This window comes from Agelaius tricolor, unplaced genomic scaffold, assembly GCF_023055355.1.
Source record: "Agelaius tricolor isolate 1412-34295 unplaced genomic scaffold, bAgeTri1.0.p SCAF_24, whole genome shotgun sequence".
NCBI lineage: Eukaryota > Metazoa > Chordata > Aves > Passeriformes > Icteridae > Agelaius > Agelaius tricolor.
The window spans coordinates 3,814,649-3,831,926 of record NW_027269284.1 but is presented as its reverse complement, the minus strand read 5'-3'; the positions used below and the strand labels follow the sequence as shown (position 1 = coordinate 3,831,926).

Here is a 17,278-nt window from a genome sequence, read left to right as displayed (position 1 = left end):
GGCCAATGCTATAACCCAGTCCAAAATATTCTCATCCACATTAACTTCAAAATCTTGTAAGCCCACAATTTGGTCAGTGTTGAGAGGGCTTCCTCTCTTCCAAGCACCAGACAGATAATTCCACTGACAGGCATTAAAAAGGCATAAACTAACAGAGAAAAAGTTACCAGCTACCATCTCCCCTGTTTTGGGGTATGTGGGATTGCATCAAGACTTTCAACTGGATCAGCAAGACATGCAACATCCTTAAAAGAGGAGGAAGAACAGTTGGCAAACTGAGTGACAAATACATAAATAGAAAGTGGTTTCATCAGTTTATTGCTTTTTGCTGCCATTTCATGGAGTGTCAAGTCTGCACAGACTACCATGGAGAACAAGTTTTATCACAAGCCATAAAACAGGTAGGAAATCTAATCCTACATCCACACAGTTTGCAAATTTGACAGTAAATACAGCATCTCCAAAAAGCTATTGGCATTTACATTAATCAACTGGTTATTTTTAAGTTGTTGAACAAAATGAAGTGGTGAGGGACCATGTGCTCAGAAATACAGACTTCTGGTGTATTCAAGACATCCTCCCAATACACACATTCTGAAATCTTCCAAAATTTCATTAATACTAAATGAAATTAATGCATCCTGCTTCCAGTTTAAATACCAGGAGAAAATAGTCACCACATTTTAATATATTAACTAAAGGACTATTTGTATAAAACTCTTCACACATGAAATATTTTTAAATTAAATAACATCATATACTTACAAAAAATAACAGACTAGAAATTTATTGCTAATATAAAAATTAATGTTTTTCATGGAAGAGAAGGCTAGATTAGTATTATTGCTATGAACATAGTGCCAGAAACAAGAATTCCTGATTTTCAAATTTGTTCACCCCCCACAACTGACTTTAAAGGACCTGTAGACATGTGGGACTTAGGAAAGATGAGGTCCACAACTTTATTCAGTTATGGTTCATGATCTGATGTCCTTTTATTGCCTCTCAGTACAACACTGAGCATCAGTCTGCTGCTCCTGCATTCTAACATTATCATCCATTAGATCTGCTCTCCACAGAATAAAAACCCAAAACACAACCACCCCAATCTTGCATTTCCACATGAGTATTTTTAAAATGTGGAACTACAACTTCATTCATCTCTATGTCCATAACAAAGAAAAGTGGGAACATTCACCAGGTGAAGAGTCTATGACTAAGAACAATATTTTTATCAACAATATTTTTATCAACCCTTGACTGATTTGCTGACAAGCTCCCACTGCCAAAGGAAGCTTTTTTCTCACACTGCAGACTGAGCAACACCACTCCTCAGTGCAAACAGTCACACCTGATACTCTACTAATAACAAAAACATAAAAACTTGCTTACACATCTGCACAGCCCAGTGAGTGCCTTAGCAGTGCACTGATTTCCACCCCCAAAAACATACATCTATAGCTTTCTTTTCTCTTTTTGTCTTTTAAATTTGTTGTTTTCAGCAGTTATCTACCTTGTTATAGATTATGCTACTTTCTTATAGTGATTTTCTTCTTAACTTAAACATTCACCCAATTACTGACTTGGGGAAAACCAACAAATCTACCTCTCCAATTAAATAGTCAATACTGGACTTCACAAGCATTGCAAACTATTAAGGTGACTATTAATATCTATAATTACTTAAGGATCATAAAATTAACCAGTGGAAATTGTAACCTAGTCACAGGCTTTAGAATTGCTAAATGATTGATACAAATGAGTGTTTTATAGAACCAGCAGTTCTCAAGTCACTCAAAAATAAATTTTAAAGAAGGGGCAGATTTTGTGTTAATGCCACTTCATTAATTGGGGGAGCTGAACTCTGCTGCAAATCATCTAGTTAGAAACATTTAGACAGGTCTTCAGGAATGGAAATGACAAATGACCTGGTTTGGGTTAAAGCCTCCTCCTGGCTAATTCCTCTTTAGAGTGCCCTGGGCCCGAATGTGCTTCACAAAGCAGGATTCTAACCCAAAACATTAATATATCAATGGTTTTCATATCAATCATGAACATCAAAGTACTTACTACTCAGTTGTTGCCACAACAATTCCTTTTCCTTCACTCCTACATTTGTCCTTCACCCCCCAAAAAATGTATTAGCAAAAGAATATAAGTATTTGAGGAGTAAATGCAATGCTCAAGTTCAGGACATGCAAGACTTGACAAGCATATGCTTTTCTTTTCATGGCATGCATGAAAAGGAGTCAATATACCAGGAACTGGACTAACAAAGACAGCAGATCAGGAGAAAATAACTCTTGCACATTCTGTTAGACAATTCAGGCCAGCCATGTGTGTTCCATGTACATTTGAAAACAAAAAACCTGCTTTTATTCAGACAACTTAAAATATTAAATACTTTAAATGGATGTCTTTCAACTCCAAGTTGAATTGACAAGATATTTACACAGCTATTCACAGAAATGTGCAAAGTAATGTCTCACAGGGAAATTAATTTAGAAGTCTGACAACTTGAATGGGACATCAAAAAAGGCAGCAGGGATCCCGTGTCCATTTCAGGTACACTTTAAAGAACTAAAGAGAGGGAAAGGGTTGATGCAGCTGAACCTCTGGAAATGTAACAAATCCTATCCATGCTGCAAGTTGGTCACTAGCTGTCTTTGCTGCAGAATTCACAGTGTATCCCTCCAGTCAGGTCTTTGACCACTTTTTCTTTGATCAGTTTTTGCAGGAATTTTGTTTCACTTGTCACATTGTGCATAGTTTGTTCTTTCATGGCAGCCATGCAGAGGTTGTTGTAATAGTGCAAAGGTGTGCTGGGCTGATCCAGGTCATATCCAAATCCTGCTAAGCTCACTTCATCACATAAATGTGTGGCCAGAACAACTGCTGTGACCCCAATTGTAGGTACATTCTAAAAAGGGAGAAAAGTGAAATTTGCTCAGTTCAAACATATTTTCCTTTACTTTGTTTATAAACACTTTACACAATTTAATGACTTTGTCTATTCATTCCCTCTCCTCATTTAAAACTGAAATCAATTATAACTACAACTAGAAATCAATTAAATGATCAAGTAAAACTAAAAACCCCAGGGCAAAATACTATACAATTTAAGTATTTGGCTTTTGGCTGTCAACACTGATTTTCTTTTTCCTGTGGAAGCAAGATGCCCTATCACTGTGTAGTTAAACTGCAAGTGATCCTTCACTTCAAACAGTCAAACAACCTCTGACACAGAGTTAAACTTGACATAATGTACACTTATCTAATTCTTGAGCAACAACAGGCTCTCTAACAGTATTCTTCACAATATGACTTTTCACTAAACAACCTGTGAAAGAGGCAAATATACTACAATACCATTAAGATACTCAGCTTGGTATATGTTATTTTGATAAAGAAATGTGAGAAGATCCTTCAAATATTTGTGCAATAATCTTAAGTGCTTTCACATTTTGGTAAAGAGATGATGGTTAGTATTTTTGTGGTTCAAGAGAACTAGTGACATTCAATTTCTCAAACATGCAATTAAAGTAACAAAAATGCAGTGTGTAATTAAACCAGGCAATTCATCACTCTGTACCACTGCTGGAGCAAAGGACATGGAGGGAGGAAATGCCCATCAGCTGCTCCTGAGCCTTCTCTGGCATACACAGCAATTCCAGCAGCTGGAAGGCTGCTTCACACTGCCCTGGTTTCCAGGCTCTCTCTGCTTTCCCTGCAGCTGGAGACATCTGGCTACAGCTGATGGCTGGTTTAGCTTAACAGGGCTGTTTCTAACAAGCTTAACATACATCAAATGCATGTTTTTAAACACTGGAATGAGTTTATGTCTCACTGCATCTGAATGCCACTGCATGTCAGCATACAGGCAAAATACCTCATCTAAAAAGGTGAGCTGAAATCTTACATTGATTTTGCACAAGAAAATACAAGAGTTTTTTGAAAGCACATTAATTTCCTAATTACCTGAAACCAGCTCTGCACAGAGAAAGTAAAAAGCCCAAAACTTTTTTCAGCTTCTTATTTTATTTACTTTGTATTTTATGGTCTCCTTTTGTTCAACGGAAACTTCTTACCTTATCCCAACCCCAGAACTTTGATCGAGGCTCAGGGAACTGTAAAATGTCCAAAGCTGTCTCTTTGATAACAACTGGATTCAGAATCCTAAACTGATTTGATGTGAAAGGAATTTTCTCAGCAACCTCCTTCCAAAAGAAGAGTCGTGCCCACAGAGGCTAAGAGAAATAAAAAATCTAGTTCAGAGGGAAACTGAGACAAACACAGCATAGAAGTTACAGAATTCACCAGTAACCCTGAAAAATTTAGCAGTTTACAGCTAAGGTGCTTTGGAAATATCAGTGTACAGACCAAATGACTGACCCAAAAGAGGAAAAACCTTTAAAGTACCTGGAATTGCAGAGAGCACAGTAGAGGGAATAGCTGTTTATCCTGAATACTTGACTGCACTTTGTGTTTATCAGTCAACATATTCACCAGCACCCATGGGTTCTTCATTTCTTTAAATACTGTTGCCTGCCCCAGCACAGCTGAGCAGGCAACAGTATTTAAAGAAATGGGGAAGGGAAGCACAGTTTCCCACAAACATTAACCAGGCATTCTGAAGCAAGCACCAGATTTAAAGCAATTGTACTCAAGCTCTGAAGTGAAGAGCTGTTGCTTGACAGCATCCACCCAGTGATAAATGCAACCCTTCAGAAGAGGATTTACACAGGACTCAGAAACCCAGACTCTGATCTCATGCCACTGCAGTCAGTCAGATCCCTGCTAATGGAAGAAGAAATATCACATCACACTAATTCTGCAAGCCTTTCCATGAAATGGGCAACATTAAACAAATTAATTTAATTAAAAAATTAAACTGATCCAGCTCCAACATAGACCTGGTATTTTTTTAAATATGCTTTAAGGAACAACAGCTTGAACTGATCAAATACAGGTTGCAGTGCTCCTGTTTTCCCAATCATGCTCTGGATCAGTTTTCTCAGTGCCAGTGCCTGCACAGAGAGCTGAGCCAACTGACAGCTGAGCATTTGAAGGAAGTAGGGCTGCAGCTCACAATATAACAGAGCCACTGAAGTTAGACAGGGCCTCTGGAGATCACAAGGTCCAACTTCCCTGACCCAAGTAGATACCTTGAGGCAGATGCTCCAGATCATGTCTAGGTGATTTTAAGAAAGATGTCCATGGATATTCAACCTGACAAGTTTCCTCTTGTCCTATCACTGGGCACCACCAAAAAGAGCCTGGCTCCATCCCCTTTGCATCCTCCCCTCAGATATTTATTTATGTACATTAATAAGATCCCCTCCAAGCCTTTTCTTCTCCAGGCTAAACACTCCCAGCTCTATCAGTCTTTGCTCATGGTAGAGATGCTCCAGTCCCTTAAGCATCTTCCTGACTCTTTGGTGTAGCAGTAGACAGTCATGGTCAAGATTAAACACACCTTCCCATATTGTACAAATCACAGAATTGAGAAAGGAATTTGGAGTACCTAAACTAGCAGAGATCAAACTGTTAAAAGACTTGACAGGCTGGCTTCTAAACCTGTCTCAGTAACTTTTACTTGTTGAAATTATCTGCCTGCAGATTAAAAGAGGTGGAAGCCACCAGTTCACATTAATTTGGAAACATCAACCCCTTCCATCAGTTCCTTAGAAATCTGAGCACTTCTATAAATGTTTAGTGAAAAATAAGCAACCTCATAATTTAGGAACCTCAGACAAATGTTCAATTACACATTAATTCCATGTATGCCCACTGTAGCAGTACAGACTTTAGCTGCTAAAAAAATGGACTAGCATTCAGAAATCTCATTTCTATTTTGGGCTCTGCAGACTTGGTCAAGTCACTTAAACCAAATGTGAAATGAATTCCACTTCAGCAAACGCTCAGTATGTCACGTAGCCTGGTGCAAACCACCAATATCTCCACAAAAAAAAAAAAAAAGCAGTGTTACTGTCAGCATGGGGCTTGAACACAAATGCTGGTCCAACTGTAACTAGGAGACAGAGCTAAAAAAACCCACAAGGTTACATAAAAGATCCTCAGCATGGTAAGCCAGGAAGTAACAGATCAATCAGGTTCTTTAAGCATTAGAAAAGAAAAACCAAACAAAAATACAGGTACGTGAGACTGTCACATTACATACCAAGGTTTCATTTTTTACCATGGCTTGAAGCCAGTTGAAATCAACTCCTTTAAACAGAACAGCCACAAACAAGCTTGCAGGAGGATACTCGTGCTCAGAAAGGGGGGCTCCTTCGGGGTACGTCATCCGTATCGTTGTTTTGTTACCAACGTGATCCGCGTAGCCTTGAACTGGTGCATCATTTAACCTGGGGGAAAACAAACCCACAGTGGAGGGGTATTAAATAAACAGGTTACAATCTCATTAGAGTATCAGACACTAAGCAAAAACTTGTTGTTTGGCCCACAGATTTTTAACAGAACAGACTATGGTGTTTTCACACAACCCACATGTTCTCGCCTCATGCACTTCTGCAACCCTTTTATCTTTGGGAGGAAGCCAATTCTATTTCTAGATTAAATGGCACAAATGCAGAATTTGGGAAAGAAAAGCTTGAAGAGTAAAGTGACTCAAGACAGCATTGCAGAACTTCATATGTCTTGCTTTGTGTCAATTCAAAGAGGCTTAAAAGTGGAAGAGGAAGAAAGCACACAGAAAGTTACCTGTGTGATAACTTTTCACATATTTATATTTATATATACACACACACTCACGAGTACTCCACACAAAAATTCATTCAAATTATCCCTCCAATGCAATGCATCCTGTGGGTTTATATCACTTCCACTTCACCAAAAAATTCAGATGCTGGCACACAGCTGACAAGAATGGAATCATCGCTCTGCATGAGTTAGTTCTGCAGAATAGCTCAAATCCTGCAAACTTTTCTACATCAACAGAAAAATCACTTTCATCCTGCCATCCCTAATTCCAGAGGACAGCTAATGCAAGTTCTCTGCCCCTCCACATGCTAACAAGATTTGTTTACCTTTGAATAAGGGCTATTGATTCAATGAAATATTTCCTTAATAAGATGAGCAAGCCTCAGTTTACAAAACAAGTTGAGAAAATGCTGGTATTAATTTTATTTGCGACTTTACATGATTCAAAACAAGGTGGTTCAAACTGTAATGGTCAGAAGGCACAAATACAGAGCATGTAAATCAGATGTCTGAGATCACAGCAATCAAAGAAAACAGTCACTGACCTCATAAAGATAAGGGAAGATAAGTGTGCTATAAAGTAGGTAAGCAAACTGTATACTGAAACACCAATTAATTTTTATTGTGTTTGAAATAGCTGTCATAAAAAAAATGTTTCAAAGAAGCGTCCAAACTAGCCATAGGAAAAAAGCAGAGGTGAGTCCTTAAATCCTGAAGTTTAAGATTTGAAAGCTTTAAAATGTGAAGGGATAAACCCAGTACTGTCTACTTGTCCATGATGTCACTAGTTTCTATCTAGTTTCTGTCCATGTGATTTTTGTACCTGAAGTCCACAAATAATTACACTGAATTCCTTTCCTGTAAGCATGACATTTTATTTTGCTCCTAAAATTTAAAATTCCACCAAGTCCTAATTAAATTTCTCAAAAGCACTTTCAGAAACAGTGTTATAAGTTGCATCAGTGTTGGAGATATTTTCCCCTTAAAAAACAATGCTGGCTCAAAGTAATGAAGAAGTAGTTGGAGTCCTTAAACGGAAAGGACATACCTGATAACAATATCAAACTGATTCAATAAGTGACCCAGCTCTGATCCATGGAGAATTCCACCACTGCCAACAACAACACAGCGCTTACAGTGCTTTGACTTCAACTCTTCTGGTAAATCATGCTCAGGTAAGAGTTCAAGGAGATCTTTAAGTTTATCAGAGAACTTGTGAAATCCAAATGGAGGTTCATATTTAAATAAAGCTTCATCTTCATTCATATTTTTCCTTACAAAGGGAGATATGTCCATGCTGTATTTCTCTGCAAACAACTTCCTCATCTCCTTCTTGGCATAAGAAGGTCGGCACTGCTCCTGCAGCACAGCGCTGGCAAATTGCTGGGCCCTCTGAAACAAAACACACAGGATTCAGCCAGGAAAGCCAGCTGCAGGAAGGCACAAAGGCCTCACACTGTGGGCCACCAGCTAACCACCAACAGTTTAGCAAACACAGGGGTTATAAAGAAAGCTTCAGTGTGGAAGTACAACAATTTGGAAGTATTTACTCAGATGTAGATATGAGCCAGTGCACGGTGAAAACCTGCAGAGGAATTCCTCTCCACTCTATCACTTAAATCTAGACATGAGGTTTTCTAAAGAATATATTCAGGTAGCAGAAGTGCTAAGTGAAAATGAGCTGTTTGTACCACCATTTGCAACACCAAATAAAAAAAAAAAAAACAACCTAGACATACTTCTAGCTGTCTAATTTAGCAGCAAGTGGAATTCCACTCTGCTCAACTGCATGACCCGAGTTCTGCTCTGAGATTCCACCAGAGACAGAGACACATCCATTGGGTAAAAGTTCTGTGCAACAGCAGCTGGACTTGTTACTCACAGAATGAGGCAACACTTCTTCTATAAATATTGCCAAAGTGCTAATGACTAAAAGGAATGCTAAGTGGGGGCGTTACGGGCCTTCTCTCGAAGACTAGTCATCAAAATAAGAGACTACAGTTCCATACTGCATAAAAAGATTAAAGTGACAGACAGAACTACACATTGATCCATCTCATATTACAAACAAAACACTATTAGTGCACGTTTTTAGAAATCTGTAGTGGCAAGCTGGTATCTGATGTAAAAAGAGAAACAGCAAAGGCTCCTCCAGTGTAATTAAAAAAACCCACGAGCAAACACAGGAGTCAAAGACACAAGATTCAAATCTACTGCTAATTTAGTTCCCCTCTACTGTTAAGGAACAATAGTGTGTATCTGAAGGAGCAGGGAGGGAAGTTCTGCTGCTGGTTTTTTGGGGTTTTTTTCTAACCAAGATTAACCTACAGAACTTCCTCTACCACCATTATGAAGGTTTCTGCATGAACACCACTCTGGCAAAGCATGACTGAACAACTTCACAATGTACTTTTTGAGATAGCAATAAATACAGTCCATGAAGCCTTCAGGTTTGCTTGGTTTAATGTGTTTGTTCTTCAGAATCAGGAATGTTATTGAAAAAATAAATAAGTCAAAGGAGAAAAAAGGGGAGGCAAAGAGGTCCAGAAGGGGAAAGATAAGCACTGGGGATGATGGCAAGTGGGGGAGGATGCACATGCAGTAATGCTAAGATTAGGCTGTCTTAATACAGGGTTTCTGCTAGAAGTTGCCTATTAGCATTGAGACATTCAAAGACAGAAATGTAACAGCCCTAAGGCAGGTAAGTTCTGTTATAAAGTGTAAATAGGATAAGTAGCAAAGGCTTCAATGGTGTCTCTTACACCTCTTTAAAAGCTGCATGCAAAACTGTAGCTAAAGAAAGTAGCTGCTACCTTGAATGAATAAATGAAATCATAGCTGTACCCTCTTGGACATTTGCCCTGTGATTCCAAAAACATCTGAGCAACTACAAGGCAAAGCAGACTGGGAAACTGGCTTAGGTAAAAAAAAAAAAAAAAAAAAAAAGCCCTTTGGTTTAATATATTACTTTTGGGTGTTTTAATATGTGACTTTTCATTTGTATCAATGTTCTGATCACCAGTGTCATGTGCACTGACAAAATGGGATGATGACATGTCCATTTCAAATTTTAAAGCCACAGTTATCGAATTTTACCCCAAAAACTCAGTTTCTCTACGTGCTTCTGCTGTCATTTTACAAGAACAAAAAACAATGTTTACAGCATGAGATGAAGCAAAATACATTTCTGCTCAATAGATAATTCCAGCATTTTAGTTCTTTGTTGTAGAGCCCTGTAAGTCTTGTATTGTCAATTAATAACATTTTTTTTAATTAAATGAAAAAAAAACTAAAAAATACCAACCTTTACACGATCAAGGTCCACATATGGCATTTTTGTTCTGTCACATTCCTCAGGGTCAAGATGCAATTTGAGAATATAAAGGAAGCACCCTCCAAGCACAAACAGTGCAAGAATTCTAAAAAGCAGGACAGTGGGGGGTAGGAGAGAAAAACAAAAAAAAAATTTTTTTTTTCTGATGTTTAATCAACTATTAAATCAGTATTTTTAAGCAAATTTAAGACAGTTGAACTTTATGTGAATACTTGCATTTGAATTCAAAAAACCCTTTTGCTTTGTTTACTTCAAGTCTTGTATAACTCTTCAAAGTTATCTGCACAAAAGTATGAACACATATAGATGCCTAGATAAGGAAAATGCCTGCCTCATATATTTTAAATGCATCTCTGATGAGTCAAACAATTCTCACATAATGAAACCAACAGTGACTTTTTTTTCTTTAGAGGTCATATCTTAGAAAACATTTTTCTATGCAAGCTGAAAAAAAGGCTGGAACTTCAAATTGGATGATTTTGGGCCAATGGCCACCACTAAAACAAAACTTTCAACTCAGTGGCAGGCCAGAATGAGGAACTCAGGTGCTCAGGATGAAAAGCCTTAGTTACTTACACCCCCAAAACATGCAGCAGAAAAAGACCAACCAACTTTAAAATTGAAGAACATGGACTACTCATATTTTTGATCTACTAATTTCTCATTCCTAAAGAGTAACACTGTTGATATCCAGAAAGTAACTTAGCTCATTTCATGTTTAAACCCATCTGAGGAATATTTACATCATTATTTGGCTAAAGTTGTCATTCTTGCTCAAGTATGAAGTTTGAGCTTTCCTATTGATTTTCATTTCCTATTGTTTCCTAAGGATTAGATATTTGTTTAAATGTCTTTTAAAAATGTACAAGTTTTTAAGTGCCCAATGCTTCTTGAAACTCTTTCAGATAAAGTTAATACAAATTTCCAAATTTTTTTTTAAAAAGCTTATACTATGTGAACTAATAGATGCAATTCCAGCACTCAGTGTACAGTACAGGCTGCAAAAAAGGTGACCATGGGAAAAGCAGGACTGTTCTCATATCTCACTTAACTAAATTACATTTTCCACTGAGAGGTGATCCAAGAGCTTCATTAGCATGTTAGGCAGCAGCCCCTGGAGATCAGCCAACAGGCAGAGAGCAGGAGATTCACAGCTGACAAATGAGGCTGGTTTTCCTCCAGAAGTTTATCAAATATCCCCAGATTCAGCTGGGGTTGCACCATTCAGGTTACATTCACCTGTGTATGTAACAGTATGTCTCTGGGTTTTTTAGCTTTAAGACCTAAAAATTCAAATGGCATCACAGTAGTGAACATTTTAGGTATAAAATATGGTCCTGGATCTACGTGTGCATACACCCTTTAATTCTAATTTGATGTCTAGCTATAAACAAAGGAGTGAGGTTTTTGATGTAGCATTCCAGAAGCCTTCATAACAAAATAACTACATGAAAACACCTCCCCAGGATACCCACTCAACATCCACTGGCCTTCCATTCCCTCAGTTACCAGACTGTACAGAAGCCTCAGCATTGTTATTTACCTGTATGCAAAAAAGATTGGAAATACTTGTGAGTGAAGTACTAGGATCTCACTTTGCCTTGTGAAGACAGGTACTACAACAAGTTATCCTGGCTTTCACAGTGTTTTCAGGAAAGCTGTGTGCTCAACCCTCCATTCACAGCCTGTGGCAATCCCATGCCTTGATTTCTGCAGCCATTTTACAACTGCCCAGGCTGGGGGTAGGACAACTGTCCTCTGTGTAGCTGTGACAATGACACTTACTTGCGAGTACCTTTTAAAAACCAGCTTGGTCTTCTCATCTTCACGTGCAGCCACCTTACACCATTGCACAGGAGGTGAATGATCACTTTTCAGCTTCACAGAGTTACTGTCACTCAGCATTGCTGTAAAAAAGAAAGAAAAAGTGATCATAACTTTTGCTGAATTGAAGAAAAGTTCACAGGACACCCATGGAGTGACAACTTTGTTTCCCAGAGAAGACTGTGATTCTTAGTTATGGTGCCAGGAATACTGAATTGCTCCTGAGCTCCTTGTGATCAAGAACTCACTCATTTCAGCTGCATCACCAAAATATGATTCTAAAAATGTTGCCAGGTCTTTGCATGCTTCACAAGCCTGAAGTCTAACATTTGCCAATTACATCAGTTACCATCAAACACTCTAAACAATATGCTCAGGGTATTCAGGACCCCTGACTCAATCAAATCCCTGTGCTATGCCCCCCACTAGGCCTCAAGGATGCTCTCAGCATACAAAACCCATACAAGCCATCCTCAGAACAGAAGCCCATGTTTCAAATCACCTCCCCAGTTTCCCCAAAGCCAAACAAACATATCTCATCATCACTGCTCTGAATCTACCACTGACCTCTTCAGCAGCCCCAACAACATGGCCAGCAACTTCAACAGCAGCCACCAGAGAGGGTGAGGAGGGAATTTCTTCCAGGCACACAGCAGGACCAGGAGGCTGCCAGCACCAGGGAAGCACAGCACAGCTCCCTGCACAGAGCATGGGAGAGCCCAGCAGGGCAGCACAGTGCTCCCTCACACATGGGCAGGGCACTGATCCTTAGCTGATAAGAAGCAATCTTGCTGCTCCCACAATTTCTATCAGCACGCTCCAATATTTATTTTGGGAAGAAAAATACAGGCTGGCACATCATCCTCTCCCAGGCTGCTGCCAGTAACCAAAGATGTGAGGATGGAATGCCCATGAAGAGCCCACCTGTATGAGCCTGCTGGTTTTCCCAGGGAGAAGGAACACAGGCAAGGGTTTTTCCTGTCCTCCCCACCCAAAGGAGCACTCCCTTTGATCAGCCAGCCATGGAAAGGTGCAGCCTGCTCCTCCACAGGGCAGGATTTCAGCCCTGCTCCTTCCTTTGATCTCAGTACTTGACCCTCTCTGCTCCCCACTGCAAAGGTGTTCACCTCTTCTGTTCTCCTGCCAACAGCTCTGTCACAAGAACTTCTATAAAAGAGCAAGAGTAAGGGAAGGCTTTCCTCTAGGGATGATCTTCCCTCATTCTCTTTTCATGCTTATGGTGATATGACCCATTTGAACTAGCCTGTACAGCCACTTGAAAACACTGCTTGATTGGACAAACAACTGATGTTCTTAAACACCAGGATGAAGGAGCTGAGGAGACAGAAGTACCCCCTCCAGGTATCAAATCCAGACCACTGAAGTGTCAAGGGCTTCTAATTCAGAAGATGATTCGAAGTCAGTCTCTTTGCACAGAGAGAAATTATTACTGATAATCACAGAGGAAGGTCAAATGCCAAAAAACCCTGTGAGGGTGGGACAAGGAGAGATAAAGATCAACAACAGCATCTGAAGCCCTTTGAAGAGCAGGCAACAGTCAAGTCATGCTTTCAAGGTCACATGCAAACAATTACAACCCACAAACACAGCAAGGCAGGAAAACCCTAATGGTTTTTGCCAGCAGGAAACGTGATCACTTACCTCAAACACAAGTAACTTGGTTATTATGGCATCACTAAGAACCTCAAATTCCCCACCTGATAATTTACTAATTGCATAGGCTCTGAGCTGTCACACCTATTTGCTGGCCTTTGTTCCAGCCCCTTTGAAATCTGGAATAAAATCTGAAGTCACTACCAACATGGTTGTCTTGAAAAGAGGTAAACTGCAATTTAAGGGGTAATTTACATCCCCCAGAATTCTAGCAGTTAAGCTGGAAATCAAATCCACCTCTTGTCTACCACACAACCTGTCAGGACACAGGACAAAACAGCAGGTCCCAGGGAACCTATGAAGCCTTAATAGCTCCTCATTTACTCAGATCAACACCTCATCTTAACCGGCTGAATCTATACTGCTGAATAAAACCAGCACTGGGGTGCAAAACTGGGTGTTGACACCACCACCCCAGTCATCCACATCAGTTTGCTCTCAGCTACTATTGGCAGCAAATCATTCAAGTTCACATGGGTAAAGATGTAAAAAAATGTGTTACAAGGACCATATCCCAGGGCAAGTTATGGATCACAAACTTGAACTGCTCTACCTTGAGACATCCAGTGCCAGCCCAGCAGGACTGGTACCATCACCTTTGCAACACACATCCTTCCTGCCACACTACACAGAGAAGGCAACTCAGCAGCTCTCATGCAGTACCTGGACACTAACACAGCTCAGAGGTGACAGCAATCCACAGAGACACTGTCAGCATGCACAGGGAGCAGCCCCAGTTCATGGAGCAAGATCACACCAGCACACAGCAGGAGCTGGGACCAGAGGGTGCTGCAGAGAGTGAACACAGCCTGCATGCCACGTGGAAGCTCCAGGACTGCCCCACACAGCACAGAGAGGACATTCCATCAGACCAACTCAGAGGAGGCTGCCTCACACCAGCACAAACAGGAGGCACCCAGCACTGTTTGGGAAAGGGATGGGATCACTCACCAACACCAACGGCTCAGGGCAGGGATGGGAGCACAGAAAGCTGCTACAGCATAAAGCAAGGCAGCAACTACATCTGTCAGCCCCACAGATCTCCACAAACACAGCTGGGGAGAAGCATGAAATGGGACCTTTTCAAAAATGAAAAAGCAGGAAACAAGCTTCACCTATTTTCAGGAGAGAACAATGCAGGTATTAATTCTCTCAGGTAAACAGAAAGAGGTAACTTGATCACAGGTCATAGGAACCTAGGTCAGAATGGATTTTGTGTAAAAGAATGAGTCAAACTTGGTACCAGGCTGCAAGAGATCTGAAAGACAAAGAAGGAACTGGAGAGGTGGAGGGTGATGAACACAGAAGGGAGTAAAACAAGAATACAAGACTGCAGTAAGTGCTATCAGAAAATGATCCCTGCCTCTGAGCAAAACAAATTCCAGTTGTTCCCTGATTCACTCATCACGGATGTGCAAAAAGAAACAATGAAACAGAGAATTTAATCACCTCAACACATCCTTTCCAAGTCCAACTCTTAGTATGCACAATCATTTTTTTTTGTTATATAAATGACATAATGTCAGTTTTCATTTCCTTTGCAACAGTTTACTTCAGTTTGATTTTTGTCAGTCATGACCATGACAGATGAGTCCCTTCTCAAACAAGTCAATATATATAGACCAATATAGACCAACACAAGTCAAAATGCATCTGTCCAGCACAGCTTTTTTTTTTTTTTTAATTATTCAGGGTTGGATCCTGCACCCTTATTCAAGTCACTGAGCCCTTTCACTGGCTGGAATGGTGCAAGACTGCCCAAAAGAGCAAGGTGGCAGTAACAAGCACCTTAGAGTGCACCTTTCCCACAGTCTGCCTGAATTAAAAGTCTCCGAGTTTGCAGAGAGAACCAGAGCAGTCAAGACCCGAGGAGGACCAAAGAGATGTTGCAAACAAACACCATTACATTCTTTCAGGAAGGGGCCCTGGTACTGTTGTTTTGAGAGCCATAAATGCAAATGTCTCAGTTTGTGTACAAAACACAGCTCAGGAGTGTTGTGGTGTTATGACCACATTTTGCACTGACACTTTTATAGTTACTCATTGTGGTGTAATTAGTGAGGAATCAAGGGATTTAAATTTGTTTTATCTACTGAACTTAAGTGATCTGTGCAAAGCTGCTACTAAGGCTAAATTGTCCATTAATACAATATACTCCAAAGCTTTTAGTGGTGTTATTCTTTTACTTTTGTCTCATTGTTATTCTTATGTACACAACATTTCCACACTCGGAGTATTTCAGAAGCAATTCATTTAAGCCTTCAGGAAGTCTTTTAATGTGGGAATGCTAAAAGCTAAAAGGCAGCATGTATCAAGTTGTACATCACCACTGCCACGCTCTGGAAAATGCATTTCAGCACCTGGATTTACCCAAAGCCAAAGCCAAGGTGCCTCAGCAGGCATGGGGACAGGAGCAGACAGCCTGCACACGAGTGCAGGATGATGCACACTCCTGCATCCTCACCACACTCCCATCAAACCCCAAATCCACAACCCCACACAGGTGATGCTCCCACTTCCACTTTCTCCTCTCACAGTAGCACCAGAAGCAGTGGGAACACCCAGCTTTACAAGGCAGTCAATAGCAAGGTCCTGCTGCACAAAGCAGCCTTTGAAGTTCCTGTAACAAGATGAAGAAGCTTGCAGGGAAAGCCCCCAGAAAATGAAACCCAAAAGTCACACTTACATAAAGGAATTACAAATCATGAATGGTGGGGCTCCTGCAGGCTTTAAAACAGAAATGAAAATTAATGCAAAAATACCCCAAAGCCACTTGCTGACTTCATGCCTCTTCCCCTGAATCAGAGACACATAAATTACTTGAACATATTTCCAAAATCAGTAAAGGATAAGACAAAAGCTACTTGGTTTTAAGCAACATTTGTTTCAAAAGAGAAACACAAAGTTTTAAAGCAGAGAAGGTGTTTTTACACAAAAAACTTGAGCAAGACACTTTTAATTGAGATGTGGTTATTGTTTAATAATGAATTCTGTATGAATTTCCTGTTCTGTGACTTTTAAACAAGACAAAAAAAATCCCACAGATATACCACAAAACTGCATGCAAGAAGTTAGAAGAGAATAACTAAGAAAACTTTAACTACACATTAGTTTTGGACACATTTGGAGAAAACAAATGACAAAAAACTGACAACTCCAACATTAATGTCTGTGACTACTTGCAAGAGTTGGGCCCATGAAAAGATTACACATTTCAATCCATCCTCATTATTGACCAAATAGACAATTTATTAATTTTAATTAAGGTTTTCAAAAATGATAAAGTATTTTAAGAGAATGCTATTAATTTATGTCAAAACATGAAAACCAGTTTGGTGACATTTACAGTTAGGATTGATTTTGTTTGCTTCTGCAGGACTGAAATCCACAGCAATCAAAATGTAAGGCTGAGACATTAAAAAAGGGAATGAAAGGAATGACTAATTAGGTGGCAGGTTTTTGGTTTATGCTTCAAAGCCAGTTACTAAACAGATTCTCAGATGCTAGCTAAGAATATGAAAAATTTGGAATTCTTCATTGTCTGCTCTACTTTAAGTCCATCATTACAAAATTGATTCAAAAATCAGTATAAAATTCTCCCAATTCTTTCCTGCATCCATCCCACAATCTGTTTAAGTCTCTTGAATTGGCAAACCAGTCTTGATTCAGGGAATTTTGAAGTAATAGGATTTTTGTCAATGAATACAACTGCTAATCATCAAT

The 17,278-nt window shown here is 39.7% G+C and overlaps 1 protein-coding gene across 9 annotated transcripts in view; it reads right to left on the bottom strand.

Moving 5' to 3' along the window:
* Window positions 1-297: 297 nt before the first annotated feature.
* ST3GAL5 (ST3 beta-galactoside alpha-2,3-sialyltransferase 5) overlaps window positions 298-17,278 on the bottom strand; it is a 30,402-nt gene continuing 13,421 nt past the window's right edge. For 4 of the 9 annotated variants that reach the window (XM_071447139.1, XM_071447146.1, XM_071447138.1 and 1 more), the window contains exons 2-7: window positions 11,853-11,964; window positions 10,028-10,142; window positions 7,772-8,115; window positions 6,182-6,368; window positions 4,089-4,247; window positions 298-2,920 (exon numbers count right to left, since the gene is read on the bottom strand). In XM_071447139.1, the coding sequence (XP_071303240.1) occupies window positions 2,657-2,920; window positions 4,089-4,247; window positions 6,182-6,368; window positions 7,772-8,115; window positions 10,028-10,142; window positions 11,853-11,962 (1,179 nt within the window). In that variant the 5' untranslated portion in view covers window positions 11,963-11,964 and the 3' untranslated portion in view covers window positions 298-2,656. Of the gene's footprint in view, window positions 2,921-4,088; window positions 4,248-6,181; window positions 6,369-7,771; window positions 8,116-10,027; window positions 10,143-11,842; window positions 11,965-17,278 lie in introns of those variants that run through there. The other 5 variants (XM_071447144.1, XM_071447142.1, XM_071447143.1 and 2 more) reach the window with 2 other exon arrangements.